The sequence below is a fragment of the Wolffia australiana genome, chromosome 14 (assembly GCF_029677425.1).
Source record: "Wolffia australiana isolate 7733 chromosome 14, ASM2967742v1".
NCBI lineage: Eukaryota > Viridiplantae > Streptophyta > Magnoliopsida > Alismatales > Araceae > Wolffia > Wolffia australiana.
In genome coordinates this window covers 1,073,327-1,089,208 of record NC_135848.1, presented here as the reverse complement: position 1 = coordinate 1,089,208, position 15,882 = coordinate 1,073,327, and the positions used below count along the sequence as shown (strand labels likewise).

The 15,882-nt window shown below is 39.6% G+C and overlaps 2 protein-coding genes across 2 annotated transcripts; one reads left to right on the top strand and one right to left on the bottom strand.

The window, feature by feature from the left end:
* Positions 1-7,692: 7,692 nt before the first annotated feature.
* LOC144712255 (uncharacterized) lies at positions 7,693-11,115 on the top strand. The gene is made up of 4 exons (XM_078586480.1): positions 7,693-7,843; positions 9,216-9,310; positions 10,583-10,704; positions 10,788-11,115. The coding sequence occupies exons 2-4, from the start codon at positions 9,226-9,228 to the stop codon at positions 11,007-11,009; spliced, it is 429 nt and encodes a 142-aa protein (XP_078442606.1). The 5' UTR covers positions 7,693-7,843; positions 9,216-9,225; the 3' UTR covers positions 11,010-11,115.
* A 1,063-nt stretch (positions 11,116-12,178) lies between these two features.
* Positions 12,179-15,675, bottom strand: LOC144711674 (malate dehydrogenase, glyoxysomal). Its single transcript, XM_078585672.1, has 9 exons — positions 15,492-15,675; positions 14,533-14,745; positions 13,751-14,065; positions 13,391-13,480; positions 13,239-13,322; positions 13,112-13,147; positions 12,924-13,013; positions 12,735-12,829; positions 12,179-12,394 (listed from the first exon to the last, which is right to left on the bottom strand). The coding sequence occupies exons 1-9, from the start codon at positions 15,561-15,563 to the stop codon at positions 12,322-12,324; spliced, it is 1,068 nt and encodes a 355-aa protein (XP_078441798.1). The 5' UTR covers positions 15,564-15,675; the 3' UTR covers positions 12,179-12,321.
* Positions 15,676-15,882: the final 207 nt, after the last annotated feature.

Below are 15,882 nucleotides of genomic sequence, written 5' to 3'. Positions count from 1 at the left end.
ATTTTAAATTAATAAGGTTGTCCAATAAATATTATTGGATAATTAAATTTATTAACTAGATTGATACATGCGCTTAAAGTGTGAGATGCATAAGATGAATAGATGCTAGTGGATGTAATTAAACTTATAAGGACTTTTATGAAAAGTACCTAAATCAATATAAATAAAGGAGGGAACCCATTTTAGGTGCACATGCCAACTAGAACTGGGTGCTCCCTGTTTCTTCACTTCTGTTCACTACACTCACTGCATTAGTGAGACTTGATGGTCAAGAGATCAACCAGATCCTCTAGAAGAGTTGGAGAAGAAGAAGAGGACATATATCATCGGATTGATTGCATAGATATCTCTAGAGATTGGACACATGAATGGCAATAAGAATCTTTTCGAAGGAGTAAGCCAATGGCAGAATTTGTTCCCAATAAGGTAATATTATTATATGAGCTTTACATGATAGTTCTATACATATTCATGGCTTCCAATATATGAAAAAGAGGCTTTCAGCATTCAGCCAAAGCCGAAGAGCCCAACATGTTGCTATCAACTTAATGGCAACAAAGTAGTCTACGTATGTGTTTCTATTGAAGCACAATACTACAATGAATATTGTGGGCTATGCTATATCCTTCAATGAAACCAGCTTCTTGATAACACACATTAAGAGTTAAATTCTATGATATTTACATGTTTTATGCATTAAAATAATTAAATACGTAGGTTATCAAGCTTAAGAGACTTAAATCTAATTTAAGATTGATTTTTTTTATTTTTTGTGTATTTAAGTGAATTTTAAGGATTTTTATGACATTATATTATGAAATAAATTAATTTTACAAAATTAATTACAAATTGTTTACAAATTTTTTGGACATATATTCAAAGAGATATGAATTTTCTAAGCTGAAATATGTATTTATTATATTTTTAAGACTTATAATTTATTTTAAAATAATTTAAAATGCCCTTGACACGTGTCGCCTCAATTCATTGAGTTGTGACTAATCACGCACTTACGCAATGATTAGCTATGCTAATCATTGCAAAAAAGGTGAAATTATGGCATTGTGGATCACGATGCCATAATGCACCAATCATTATCTGACACACTGACATTTTTTTTCACAAGGGCGACATGGACCTATGAAAAAAAGGAGCTATTTTTATTGCAATAAATGATACCAAGAATTGAGAAAAGAAAAAGATAAAAATTTAAGAAAATAAAAAGTCAAAATCCCTAGTAGTACCATTGTAAATCATTAAAAAAGATAAAGATAAACAAAATGCAGACGCGGCACATGAAAACATGTGCCACGTCATACACTAACAAGGGAATATTCCCTTTTTCTCTGACGTCAATGACGCGCGTCAGCGCATCATTCACTTAAAAAGAGAAAAGGGAATATTCCATGATGTGGTTGTACAGGCCTTAATATGGATGAACAAATCAAAACATTATGCAACGGAAGACTTAAACGGAATCAAACAACATATTTAAAAACATTAAACAAACAACTTGTGCATGGATTGAATCCATGATTCCTTTAATCCTCGAACGAGTCACGTGGAGCTGCTCATGTGTGCAGCCTCTAGAAGTATCCATGCAGTCCTCGACATGTCGGATCTCCTCATTCTCGTTGATGAGCCCCGTTCAGACTCTATCACCATCGTTACGCCGTCCCGATCACATCGGGAGTGGAGAGGAGTGTGGGAAGAAAGGAGAAGAAGGGGAAGCCTCCAGAACAATTCTGGCATGGGTGAATTTCGTTCAGAGCCTTCCCCTATTTATACTAAGTGGGTATTTTTCATAATAACCCCCAAAACTTAAGTATATCTTCTGACATCCAAAGACCATTTAAGTGTGACCCTTTAGGCCCATGTATCAGTTTAGTTAATGACTCGAGCGGCTCAATAACCTTTATTGGCCTTCTAAATTAATTAACTATATCATTATATAGATTAATTAATGTCAGATCGATTTAACCCAATTGATAGGTTGAGTCTCCAACATGTGGGGTCCAAGCTACACCTTGTGCTCTAGAAGATACAAAGGAGTGTGTATCAACTCACTCATGGAACCTGTTCGCATCAGTTACCATGTATGTATAGTCCATTATCCACTTGACGCTCCTAGGGCAACTTAGGGTATGGTCAAATGTCAAACTCTAATCAGTCATCTGAGTTAAAACTGATGCGTTTCGAAATCATCAGAGAACTCTTCTCCCAATATTTCTCTACGTTAGACAAGGACTTAATCTCATCATCTTCCTTGAGCTGCAACCTTTTATATTGAGGGTGGACAATCCCATCTTGACCACTCAATCGTCTTCATGAACTTTTTGATGCACCTAAACTAAGACTATTTAGAATCTCATGATTAGGGACACATACATCATAGTCAAAGTACATTTGTTTGTCCACAAGATGTCTTTGGTGTCTTAGGTCTAAGGACCACTTACACAACCGTGATGTGAATCAACCTTATTGATAGTTCAGTATAATACCATTCAGGGATTTTTACAGATCAATTCAACAAACCCTTTCTAGTAAAGAGCACCCACTATCTATACTTAGTGTCTCCACGCTAATGGCTACGGGACCGGCCATATTCATCATATGAGTGAGGGTAGATAATGTTATTCTATCTGGATATTTTGATATCCTTCTCAAGTATCCTTCGAATAGGAATATTTAGAACACATGTTGAAACACTAGTGATCTCCGTATTACGATCTCATCATAATTTACTAAGTCTGATCATGTATTCATGGAATTCATTATAAGCATCGCGCGCAAACTATAATGAATATATATTCTATCAATGAACTTGGAACGAGATGTGGAATGTGTGATTGGTTTGGCGGCCACATATATTTCCATCAGTGGCGCACGTTGATGCAATGCCACGTCATGGAATAATCAATGAATAAATCAAAAAGGTTGTTTTGTCATTTCTCTACAGGTCCACGAGGCGGCTTTGAAGGGTGCAAGCATGGAAGACAAGGCAATGTGGAATATGGATGATTTGACAGTTCAACAGAAATGGAAAAAGAGGAAGCATCAATGTCGATGATCAGGAGAGAGAGAAAATCAAGGGCTAGGATTGCACCAAATTCCAATCGCGTTATCTAACGATCCATAGGTCTGTTTGAGCTGAAATTTTCAAGGTTGCTTCGTCTCCCCCTCCTCTTTCCATCCATACCCATTTGATCTATAAATAGAGGCTTCGATCACTATGAAAATCATCATTGAACTTGCTTCCTACCTATGTGGGCTGATTGAAAGATAGTGAGTTTTTGAGATCATCAAATGTGTTCTTGGTGCCTTAGGTGTGTGGAATGAGCATTAGAGAAGAGGGGGAGCTTACCGACAATCTAATCTTCGTGGTGCTAGTGGAGCATAAGGATCTATGGCAAGCATCTTCGTCTTACGTTGCTCTTTCTGGACATCATCGATAATATAATTCAATTTTATGATCATCTTTCGTTGTCACACTACGTCCATACGTCCCCATAATCTCCTCCATCTATCATCATATCATTCACTTACTCGATCATTATTGTATACGACATGTTCTCTACCTCACTCAAGTCGTGCTTGGCCTCATTCTACTTTCATTTCCACTTTACTTTTATAATTTAAAGTTTCAATTATAACTATGTACAATATTTGACTTAATACCACCATCTCGCCTAATATCTTCTCATCATTATCTCTTCTCATATCGACAATCACTTAATTATTGAATCCTTAATTATTGTTTCCTGTGGAGATGATCCGTACACATCACTAGCCAAATATTCCCAAATACTGGTATATATATTTATTGAATAATTCAATTAATGATGATGAGTTAAAACCCTAAAATTGAGATTATCACTTCTACAGATCCATTACAATAATCTATTGTGTTTAGTTATGTGTGTCTTCTTCTTTAAATGATGGTATATTCAGATGTTGATACTATGCATCAATTTGGTAAAATAGAATCATTACCATTGCCAAGAGTCTCCATTGATATTATTTCCCAAGGTTTAAAACTCTACACAATGCAAGATTCAGACCACGTGTCAACAATCTTTCCAAATGAATTGTATGACCAAATGATTGGTTCATTCTATCATATAACGAATCATTTTCACAATGGAAGGAGATTGGGGAATGTCAATTCCCTTGGTCAGAGAAGATAAGGAAAGGGTTTTTCTCCATGTCACCAACCAGCACCCAATGGAGAGATTGTTCTCTGTTGGCCGTATTATTGTCCTGTACAACACACAAGCTGAATGAATAAACATCAGGCTATTGACAACAATGAAGTGCTGGTTGCAGTCATATAAAACCAAGCATCATTCATATAACATTACCACTGACGAAGACATATGGAACATCCCTCACAATTTTCTCAGTATCTCTCACAATATCATATTTTCACATTGTTAATTCAAGTTTATATTGCATATTTGTGGATCCATATTTGAGTAAAGGAGGACCAATGATTGTAAGGTTTGTAAATTTTCATCTAAATGAAACCTAGTTTTAAAATTATATCAAAATGGAAAATGATCATCATGTGTTGGCTTTTATAGTGAAGTTGGGCAAGTCTGAACAAGTGTGAAGACTATGTTTACTGTCAGACTTTGAGATGGAAGGCATTAGAAAAACATTGCCCCATTTTTTCTACAATTTGGTCCATCATATATAGTAGTAATTGGATGGTTCATTAAAATGTAGAACTGTTATTCAGCAATAAAATTTAAAAAAAATCCTGAGACAATATTTAATTCAATTGCTTGGAGATGTCTTTCATTAGAATACCATCGATGTGAATGACATTCCCATGCTATGACACATGTTGGACACGTCAGGGACACTATCTCGGTTGGTTCGATTGGCCTGGTTGATAACGTTGGTCATGTCGTCGTTTGGTGATGTTGGTTATGTCATAGTCTCTATCAATTATACCTGTCCAGTCAATGATGCTGGTCACGTTGTCTTGGCTGGTCACATCGTCTATTAGTGACATCACTCACGTCGATAATCGATTCAATGATATCGGCTGTAGAGTTTCAGTCAATTTGGTCGATTCTGTGGGTGATGTTGATGGCATCATCTCAGTCAAACATGTAGCCAGTTGGTAAGTGATATTGGCTGCCTCGCCGGTTGGATCGTTGATGCTATTGAAATTGGATTTCATCTTCAAATATCCATTATAAAAAAATAAATATTTAAATATATTTTAATCTTCTCCCTTTGGAATGATTTTTTTTAATAAAAAATAGACATTAGTAGGGAATGGCAAGTGTCATCCATTTTATCATTCGTCACTGTGATGGATCAATGGCGGATGAAATTTTTTATTCACATGACGGTGATAGATGATGTGACAAAGTACCTGTGACAGGTGACGTCACGGTGATGGAGGGTCTCAAACTGGTGACATGAGGGGACAGCCGTCACAAATGACAATGGTGAGGGTCACAAATGATCACAAGTAAAAAGGGGAAAAGGGGACAGTAAATCGTGTCATGTTTGGAATAAAAGGAGAGCTACAGAGAGAGAGAGAGAGAGAGAGAGAGAGAGAGTTTGAGAGAGGGAGGGAGGCTAAAAGAGATAGAGGGATGGAGATACTGAGAGGTAGAGAGAGAGAGAGAGAGAGACATAGAGAGGGAGGCTAAGAGAGACAGAGGGATGGAGATACTGGGAGGTAGAGAGAGAGAGAGGGAGTTTGAGAGTTTGAGGGAGGGAGGCCAAGAGAGAGAGATGGATGGAGATAATGGGAGGTAGAGAGCGAGAGAGAGGGAGAGGGAGTTAGAGAGTTTGAGGGAGGGAGGCCGAGAAAGAGAGAGAGATGGATGGAGATACTGGGAGGTAAAGAGAGAGAGAGAGAGAGAGAGAGAGAGGGATGGAGATACTGCAAAGTAGAGAGAGAGAGAGAGAGAGTTTGAGAGTTTGAGGAAGGGAGGCTGAGAGAGAGAGAGAAAGAGGGATGGAGATACTGGGAGGTAGAGATAGAGAGAGAGAGAGTTTGAGAGTTTGAGGGAGGGAGGATGAGAGAGAGAGAGGGATGGAGATACTGGGAGATAGAGAGAGAGAGAGAGTGTGAGAGTTTGAGGGAGGGAGGCTGAGAGAGAGAGAGGGATGGAGATACTGGGAGGTAGAGAAAGAGAGAGAGAGGGGGGGGAGTTTGAGAGTTTGAGGGAGGGAGGCCAAGAGAGAGATAGGGATGGAGATACTGGGAGGTAGAGAGAGAGAGAGGGAGGCCAAGAGAGAGATAGGGATGGAGAGACTGGGAGGTAGAGAAAGAGAGAGAGAGAGAGAGAGAGAGAGGGAGTACGAGAGAGTGGGAGATGGAGAGAGAGGGGGAGTCAAGTGAGTGGGAGACAGAGAGGGAGGGAGTTCATCCAAGAGAGAGGGAGTTCATCAGAGAGAGAGAAAGAGAGTCAAAGAGAGAGATTTGAATTTTTTTATAAAAAGCTAATTATTTATATGTCCTTTCATCTCCAGAGATGGGGATGCCATATACTGACGGGATGATGACAATGCAAGTAGGGTTGGTCCTTTGGTGCGACCGGTGCGATTTTAGGCCGATGTGCGGTCCGGTTCGAATTTTCGAACCGCACATCGAACAGCGTTATATTAAATCGCACCGCACATCAGCCAAGGTCGTGTGCGGTGCGATTGTGCGGCTTTGGGCCGGTTTTTTTCTAAGGTTTTGAATAAGGGATTAAGGGTCTGCGGCCTGCGGTGTCTAGTGCTCTTCTCTCTCTCGTTCCTCTCTCTATCACTCTTCTATTTCTCTCTGGCGCTCTTCTCTCGCTCTCTCGTTCCTCTCTCTCTCTCGTTACTCACTCTATCGCTCTTCTCTTTCTCTCTAGTGCTATTCTCTCTCTCTCGTTCCTCTCTCTATCACTCTCGTCTGTCTCTCTGGGCCTCTGACGTTCTTCTCTCGCTCTCTTGTTCCTCTCTCTCCCTCTTTCTGTGATTCTCTCTCGAGCTCTTCTCTCTCTCGTTCCTCTCTGTTTCTCTCATTTAAGACAGTCGGACGACGTTCCTCTCTCTCGCGCTCTTCTCTCTCTTGGTCGTTCCTCTCTCTTCCTCTTTCTCTCTCTCTCTTATCCCTTTCTAGCGCTCAACTCTCTCATCCTCTTTCTTGCTCTCTCTCACTCTTGTCTCTCTCCCTCTATCTCTCTGTCTATCTTCTCTCTCTTGCTCACTATTCTTTCTCCCACTCATTCTTCCCTCCCTCTCTTGAGTAGGCAACTCAGTCCTCTCTCGTTCTCTCATTCTTCTCTCCCGCTCATCTTTTGTCCAATTTTGTGCGATGTGCAGTCCGATTTAGTCGCACAAATTCGGGCCGCACATCGATCCGTGCTTTTGTGCGATTGAAAAAATCACACGCCAGCCGAAAAAATCGGACCGGACCGCACGCCCTTCCCTAAACACAAGCACTCCAGTGACGGGTGACGAAGACATAACGGATTTCAACAAAATCCTGGGACGCATGACTGGACGGGAGACATGACGAACTCCACATTACACTCTCATCCGGCACCACTTGTCATCCATCCCGTCACGTCCGAGCCATCACATAGGTTCCCAAGACATTAGTACATTTCATTTTTGTCAACCTATTTAACATATCTTAATAATATGTAATTTATAAGTCTTCCTCCAAAACCAACACCTTTGTATCTTCTTTCATATACTTTCGTTATCACATTTTATTCATTTTTTTCAAATCTGTAGATCGAGTTTTCTCTATTTTACCCATCTTTCTCTCGCTCGCTTTGACCCCGCGCGCCGCCGTCGTCCGCCGCCGCCGTGCTCTTGTTCTCCGCTGCCGCCGGTTGTTGCAATTTGTTGGCGTTGTTCTACATCCTCTCTCTTTAATGCATAGTTTTGTTTTGATGAAAAATCCTAACTTCTCCTTACTGTAATCCTAACATTAATCCATTGTTCGTCTTTCAATACACAAGACCTCTTTGTATCGATAAATGTCAAATGGGTTTGTTCGTTATGGTAAAGAAATTTCAACCCCAATTGTCCGTTCCATGAATAAATATTTAGTATTTTTGTTGAGTTATTAATTGATTGGTTCCATTTCTGTCGACGGATTTGGCTTTTCTCTCTTGAAATGCTGATAACTACCCATGTCATCTGTTTTCGTGCGCAGTGGTTCTCTCCCTTTTCTGTCTGAAGGTTCATCATTGTAGCCGGCATTGTAGAAGGCTTAGCTTTTCCCTTTTATTTTTTTGATGAACTTTGTTTTATTTTTCTCATTCTTCTAGATCATAATTCATATATCAACATCTCTGAGGTTGTCTCACTGTCACATCTTGGGTGTTCTATTTTTATTTTTATTATCTTTCATCTAGATCTAGATTCTTGGGTTTTTTTACTCTGAAGACATATCGTGTTTTTTCCTCCCATATCTAATCGTGATCTAAGTTATTATATTCTTCCTTCTCTTTTAATTACTTTTCACGGTCACCGTTACCAGACATTTGTTTCAATTTCTTCATCTTTTATTTTCTTTTCGAGCTTTTTTCTCTTTCTTCTTGGTAGAAATTCTTAATTCAACATCTCTGAAGACGTCTCGCTGTACTATCTTAGCTGCTCGTATTTTATTATTTTATAGATTTTTTATTTCATACTTTTCCACTCATCACTCACCTCAATCCAACTAATTAAGTCTTTTTATTAATTTGCTCTTCTTCCTCTTTGTTTACTGCTGCCGTTATCCATTGCCTAACATATTCTGGATGTGATCTTTCGTTATAATTTCTTTATCTTTTTCCGTTTATCTTATCCGCGTTATCAAATCCATTGGCCTCTAATTAGAAACTTATTTCTGTGGACCATTCTCAAGGAAGCACCTTAAGACTCTCATTTTGATTTGATGGCCTGTTAAGTCAGGAGAAACAACCCCGTTATAGTCATTCTCTTGGGTGTTTAAGAAGATATGTTAGTTATACGGTAAAAGAGTGGCCATGACTTTAGAAATAATAATGTCTCGAAGTTCTTTCAGAACAAAATTATGAACAATTGGTTGTAAGGTTCTTAGAAACCTCCTTACAACTTCCTTACAAGGCTCGTTCCTTATTTTAGCCTGGAATTATTACCTTTCCAAATTATGATTATCCAAAAAGTACCGTAAATTTTTCCTACGTGTCTGATTCTTGATTTTTTCTAATTATCCATCCATTATGTCCAATCAGGTCTGGGGTCATGTCGAGGAATCTCCTGGGCCTATGTAGGCAACTGGGCCTGAAAGAAGTCATTTCCAGTCCTCCTTCCTACACTGGGTCCACTGGTGTGTAAACTCTTGCTTGGCACTCTTCCTGCACCTTTACCGCATGTCTTTGTAAATAAATCATCCTCTATTCAATGATATGAATATTTTTTAAAAAATACACAAAATGTCGGAGTGGTTCTAATAGCGTAAGTAATGGTCTGATTAGATCCGAAGAAGCTCTTTGGTAAGCTCCCTCTGGGTGGCTCACCAGAGGAGGGAGTAAGGACAGAACCGGCAGATGGACCATCCTCGAGCGAGGCCAGATGCAGCTGTTCTCATTGCATTGAGTCGGATGCAAATCAGGCCTCACGAGTTCACCCAAAAATAATTTAGTTAATCCTAATATGAGTCTTAGAAGGGTACTTATACCCAACTAAAAGAGACAGGCAAATGAAGGAATGGAAAAATTCTTGGGAGGCAAAGGGAGTGGAATAATAAGTTGTAGGCCCCGAATCTCAGCTGTTCAGCTTGCGTCCAAATGCCTGCTGCAGGATTCCATCACTTTTCCTTCAATTTTGATGATTTCTTAGTTTGAAGTTTCGGAGTTTCTAAATGTGTCATCACCTGATTTTTTTTCAGATTATCAGCTATCTTATACTGTACTAATAGTTATCTATATATCATATAATACCAATAGTGTAGACTTATTTAATAGTTATTTTTTTATTGATTACTTTATAATTATTTCTCTATGCGTATGATATGTTCCCCTAGGGGCGTATCTCTGTAATTGTATCAAAATTCAAATTACTCGACAGACATCCACTTGACTTGAAATCATGTGCAATCTGAGAGATCAGATAGGGAAATACAAGAGAGAGGTTCCCAGGGTAAAGAGGAGACCGAAAATGGGAAGGAGATGGCAAAGGATCGTGGACGACGGGCCGCTGCTCTTCAAGGAGAATAATGTTGAACCTGAAGAGCAAGAGGGAGAGAGGATTACGACTGAGCAAGGAAGAGAGAGGTGATGGGTAGGGCAAGTAACGACTTCAGTTCTGCTGAGCTGGGCTTGAGGGGTTTATATTGCTTCATTTCTGGGGTGGCCCTCTGGGTTGGGCCCATTTGAACGACAAACTTTCTTCCACTCATAAACCCCATGCTAGATCATTTCAGCATGATCTAATTTGGGATGTGTCATCGGTCATTTTTTGTTAGATTGTCCGTCATGTATCATAGATTTACAATGATATTACCACATAGTTGTAAACACCGAATTGTACAACACTGCAGACATTTAATAGTTAATGTTTCAAATTCATTCTTTATGTATAACTTAATATTTTGTCTCAGATGCATCCGCTGGGCTAAGTTTAATCTTCATGCGATGGGCAACTAAGAAGACGGCCGGGTCGACGAAGAACGGCCGGGATTCCAACCCAAAGTTCCTGGGAGTGAAGAAATACGGCGGTGAGGTTAGACATTACACTTAACTGCTAATCGAGTTTACAATTATCATTCTTCGACTTTAATTAACTAGGAAGTTCAATTCCATTAGAGGGTCATACCTGGGAATATCATTGTCCGCCAGAGGGGAACACGGTTCCACCCAGGGGATTATGTTGGAATGGGAAAGGATCATACTCTTTACGCCCTCAAAGAAGGCCAGGTCAGGTTTGAGCGCCATAAACTTAGTGGCAGGAAGTGGGTGCATGTGGACCCCAAACATGGCCATACTCTTCATCCCGTCTACTCCAAACTCTCGGCAAATTCTGAATGATGTCTCTCTCTATCTCTATCTCTATCTCTCTTATCATTTGTCTTCATCTTTCTCTCTCTCCGTCAGACGGTTAATGTTTCAATGAGAATCTAAATCTTCGTTATAATAGGTTTCTCTTTGTCACAATAAGGTTTGTGTTGAAGCCTTTGGTTAAAGTCCTTGTCTAGATGACTTAATGGGTTAATCGCACATTGTGCCTCTCAAAAACTTCTTGAGCATTTTGATTATTTTGATTTGTGCACAGTTTCAATGTGATCCTTCATTGATATTTATCTTGAACAGAAATAAAACATATACTGAGACTTGGATACCATTCGAATTTTGTATTTTTAATTGGACAGTTTGTGAACTTTTCTGGGAGGATTTCCTATATAATGGAAACCAATCTACCAAATTTATAGCTGATTAGAGAACTGAATTAAGAAATCATGAGCCATAAGTAAGCTTGATTGAGAAATTCAATGAACATAAACTATTGACGAAGCCCAAGAGCACGCCAAATTTATTCTTATTTTGTATTGGACCAAAAATCAAGCTATACAATTAAGAATATGAGCTCAAAATTGCGATCTTATAAAAGCTCATATAAGTTCCTGATTTGGGCCAAATATGTCAAAATTTTGCTTTGATTGAAACTCATGTACAGTGAAACAAGTCAGATTTTTTTTCTTCCAACATGTGAGTTTGAGCATTCTAGATTGCGTTAGTTATCTGCCAACCAAGGTGACAAATTACCATTTTCAATTTTATGGCACATGACAAATTAATATTTTGTCAACTTCTAAATACATCCATTTTCTGAGTTAGATGAAAAGTGTGACACATTTGAAGATGAAGACTTGAGTAGTAATGGAGGCCAGAAGTTGAAAGTTGACAATGAATGTCTCTATAGAGAGACAGTCTATCTTCATATGCCTCTTTACCTACCTAAACAATATCCTCTTTATTTCTGAAATGACTTAAGAGGACTGATCCAATGGCTCCATCTCAATGAAAATGGCAGACTTTTTTATGTAAAATGATCACACTTCTTGCAGTCAACATGTAAAATATGTGTCAAGATTAGTCATTAAGTCCTTCATGGCATTAGACGATCTTAAGAACCATGAAAAACATCTCCTGCGAGCTGCCTTTACTCTCTTCCCTAACACACACTTGGTGAATGTGAGTGGACGCAAAACAGATTATGCCATTAAAAGCATTAAAAGCATTGGATAGCTCATCATTAAAAGCATGAACAAGTATTATTCCTTGCATAAGAGAGGATGCTCCTTTCTCAGGAGACATCAAGCTCTTCTTAGTTCCTTGTTCATCAGTTCCTGATGAAAGACACCCCCTTCTCAATGCTCCCAGCCAGCTCTTTCTTTGCCTTTTCCAACCCCGCCCTGCCAACCAGATTAAAAAATGATTCATCTCTATTTTAGAAAACAAATGAGTCAAAAATAATATAGATTTCTTTTGCATTTTACGATTAAATTAGATTTCTAGGTGTTGGATTCAAATGCTTACCAACTGTGCTACTTTTCATCTTTGAGCAGGATATTTGTATTTCAACACTAGGGAACAACTAATCGTTACATGATTGGTACCGTGAAAGTTTATTTTATATTTTTTCTTTAAGAACATTTTTATGGTTCCCTGGAAAAAATCATTCCACTATATTATTTACTGACCTTTTTAAAGAAAAATCAACTTATGCGAATATTCTGAAAGTGAAGCTCTTACCTCTCGTACTCACTTAGGGGACCAAGGGGAAACACCTCCTCAGCTCCGCCACGGCCCAGCCGGACTCTCGTGGCGAAAAAGGGGAGTTCAGTAACCTTCAGCAGAATTGAAGACGTGTCAGTTGATATAGCTAGAGAGAGAAAGAGAAGGAGCAAGAGATAGAGGGATAGAGAGAGAGAGAGAAATCACCTGAGAGGCAACAAAAGCACACTCTATAACCCCTGCCTCGCCCTTCAGGCCCCTCAAGCATGCGTCGGCAAATTTAGCAGCGGCATAAGCCTGAAGGATTGAGAGGTCAACATCCGTTTTTTTAAGAAATAAAACAAATAATGAGACAATCAATTGCATTTCTTTAAAGGGGAGGAGACGTCAACGACCATTGAAAGCGTTGCAGAGCCAGCCCCAGCTTTAGCCTGAGATGAAAGAGAAATGGGTCAGTTCTCTCTGTAAATGAATTTGATATTTTGTCTTCATAGAAGGGTGGAATAAAATAAAGGTACCAACCTCAACAACTTCAGTTCCCCCGTTTTGTATACGATCAGTCAGGTAGTTAGTTTCCTCTGGGGTGAAGGAACTTGGTGGCTTGACCTGTGTATACCACTCAGTTAGGACACAAAATTGGAGGTTCTATTAGAGAGAGAGAGAGATTTTCCAACCTGTGATAAAAGGGGTAAAATGGTGACCCCGGCATGACCACCCACAACTGGAACATTCACCTCCCTGGGGTCAACTCCCAGTACTTCAGCCTGCCAAACAAATATACATATAATTCCTGTACACCCAAAAAATCCAATCAAACAAAAACTAGGAGGTTAGATTGTTAGTTTATCTTCAGCTGGTCTGGCCATCCTCTTATGGTCGGCCATGAGTTGACCAAAGTCAACTACGCTGGCCAAGGTCATTTTGGATTACATGCATTTTGAATAATCATCAAAATATTTTGAATTTGCGTCGGCATTTTCAATCCAATAATTATTTTCAGCTCTAGAAGAGATCAAGGCTGCCAAGAGACTCACCACAAAGGTGTTGGCTCTGACCACATCGAGAGTGGTCACACCGAGAAGACGCTTGGGGTCGTAAACACCGGCCTTCTTGAAGACCTCTGCGGCAATCGGGACGGTGGAGTTGACCGGGTTGCTGATGAGGTTGACTATGGCATTAGGGCAGCACTTTGCTATCCCCTCGCAGAGCGTCTTTACAATGCCGGCATTGATCTTGAACAAGTCATCCCGGGTCATCCCTGGTTTCCTTGGAACACCAGCTGGGATGATAACGAGGTCCATCCCGGTCAACGCGTTCTCCAGCTGGGCCGCGCCAAGAAAACCCCTCACCTACCATAACCAAGAAGGAATTAGGGTCTGGCAGCTGAACATTGTATTTCTTCTTTCTTTTATCCGAATGAAAAATAATATTGAAATGATTTTTTTTTTGTTCTTCTTCATGCAAGGATTGAAAACACTAAAATGAAGATCAAATTAGCTAACAAAGAAAATGACTGCTTGAAGACTGACATTTTCAGATCATTCTAGAAAAAAAATAAGGCCATAGCTACAAGTTTGGAGGGAAAAAACATTAACAATCACTGCTATTTAAGAACAGGAAGACCGATCCCAAAGAGCAAATTGACAATAGACTGATATTTAAAGTTTAAAAATCAAGAACCAAAATAGGACAGTGGGTAGACAATTAATGGGTTCTATGCCGGTAGTAAAATTAAATTAATTATGGTAAAAATCTAGCTTCAAAATAGGAAAATGGACAAAATTTATAGCAGAAAAACTGAGAATCAAGATCTTACCACAGCCCCAGTGTCCATGTGACTGACATCGGCAGTAACACCAGGGGTGTTCACAACATCATAGAGATGGAGAAGAGAGACGTGAGGGTTTATCTTCATCAGAAGCGATAGGGATTGGCCTATGCCTCCTGCAGCACCAAGAACAGCAACTTTGAATCCGGGAGCTCCCCCTTTTGCCCGGCAGTTGTTTTGACTCAACGGACCCTCCTCAACCTTCAATTCATTAAGAAATTCCAAACAAATTTCGTTCTCAATCAGTCAATCAATCATCCATAGAGAAATTCAGTCAGAAATTTCATTTCACAACCTTCAATTCATTAAGAAATTCCCAATAAATTTCATTCTCAATCAGTCAATCAGTCATCAATAGAGAAATTCAGTCAGAAATTTCATTTCACAACCTTCACTAAGAAATTCCCAATAAATTTCGTTCTCAATCAATCATCAAGAGAGAAATTCAGTCAGAAATTTCATTTCACAACCATCAATTCATTATGAAATTCCCAATAAATTTCATCCTCAATCAATCAATCGATAAGTAAACTCGCGGCCCGAAGAAAATAGCGGAATTCTGTCGTCTGGCTCTCATTTCTGGTAAAACTTTCGAATTATTGGATAATCGGAACCAGATTGAGCAATTCCTTGACGCGGAGGTGATCGAATAATCAATGAATTCTCACTTCTTCTTCACCGACCAACGTTGACAAACAAAAAAATAGGAACGTTATTCAACATCACGACGTGGAAAGAGAAGCATGATCATTCGAGAATGAGTTGTTTCTTCGTAGAAAGAACAAGCAAATTCGAAATTCTATAAACAAGAAGAAAAAAAACCTCGCGCAGCTCAAAGAAAACAGAGAGAATTCATTCACTCGCCTCTCAATTCTCAAAAAGACTGAGAAATTCACACAAACAATCATCATCTTAAGCGAAAAAACAGATGGGCAAGAAACAATTACCATCGGGAATGGGACGTGGAGATGAGCAGAGATTCTGGCAAGGCGCCGGTTGATCTCGGAGGCGGGCTGCATGTTGAACTCTCTCGCTAAACCGTCTCCTGAAGATGAGGGAAAAGGGAAAGACTGCTCTTTGGAGGCTGGTTGAAGGAGACGGGGACTGCCCAGAAGAGTAGAATTTAATATACCGATGATGGGAGATGTATGGAGTAAAAAGAGGCCCAGAAACGACGAGAATGACGCCAGAAAAGAGATGGGTGCGCCTCGGATTGAGAAGCATACGTCTGTGGAAGCAAGAGGCTTATCCTGCTACTGTGGTTCTCCTGCCTCTAGTATCCCCCTCTCCTCCCTTTGCACCCTGGCTTGAAGCTTCTCTCTCTCTCTCCATCCTCTC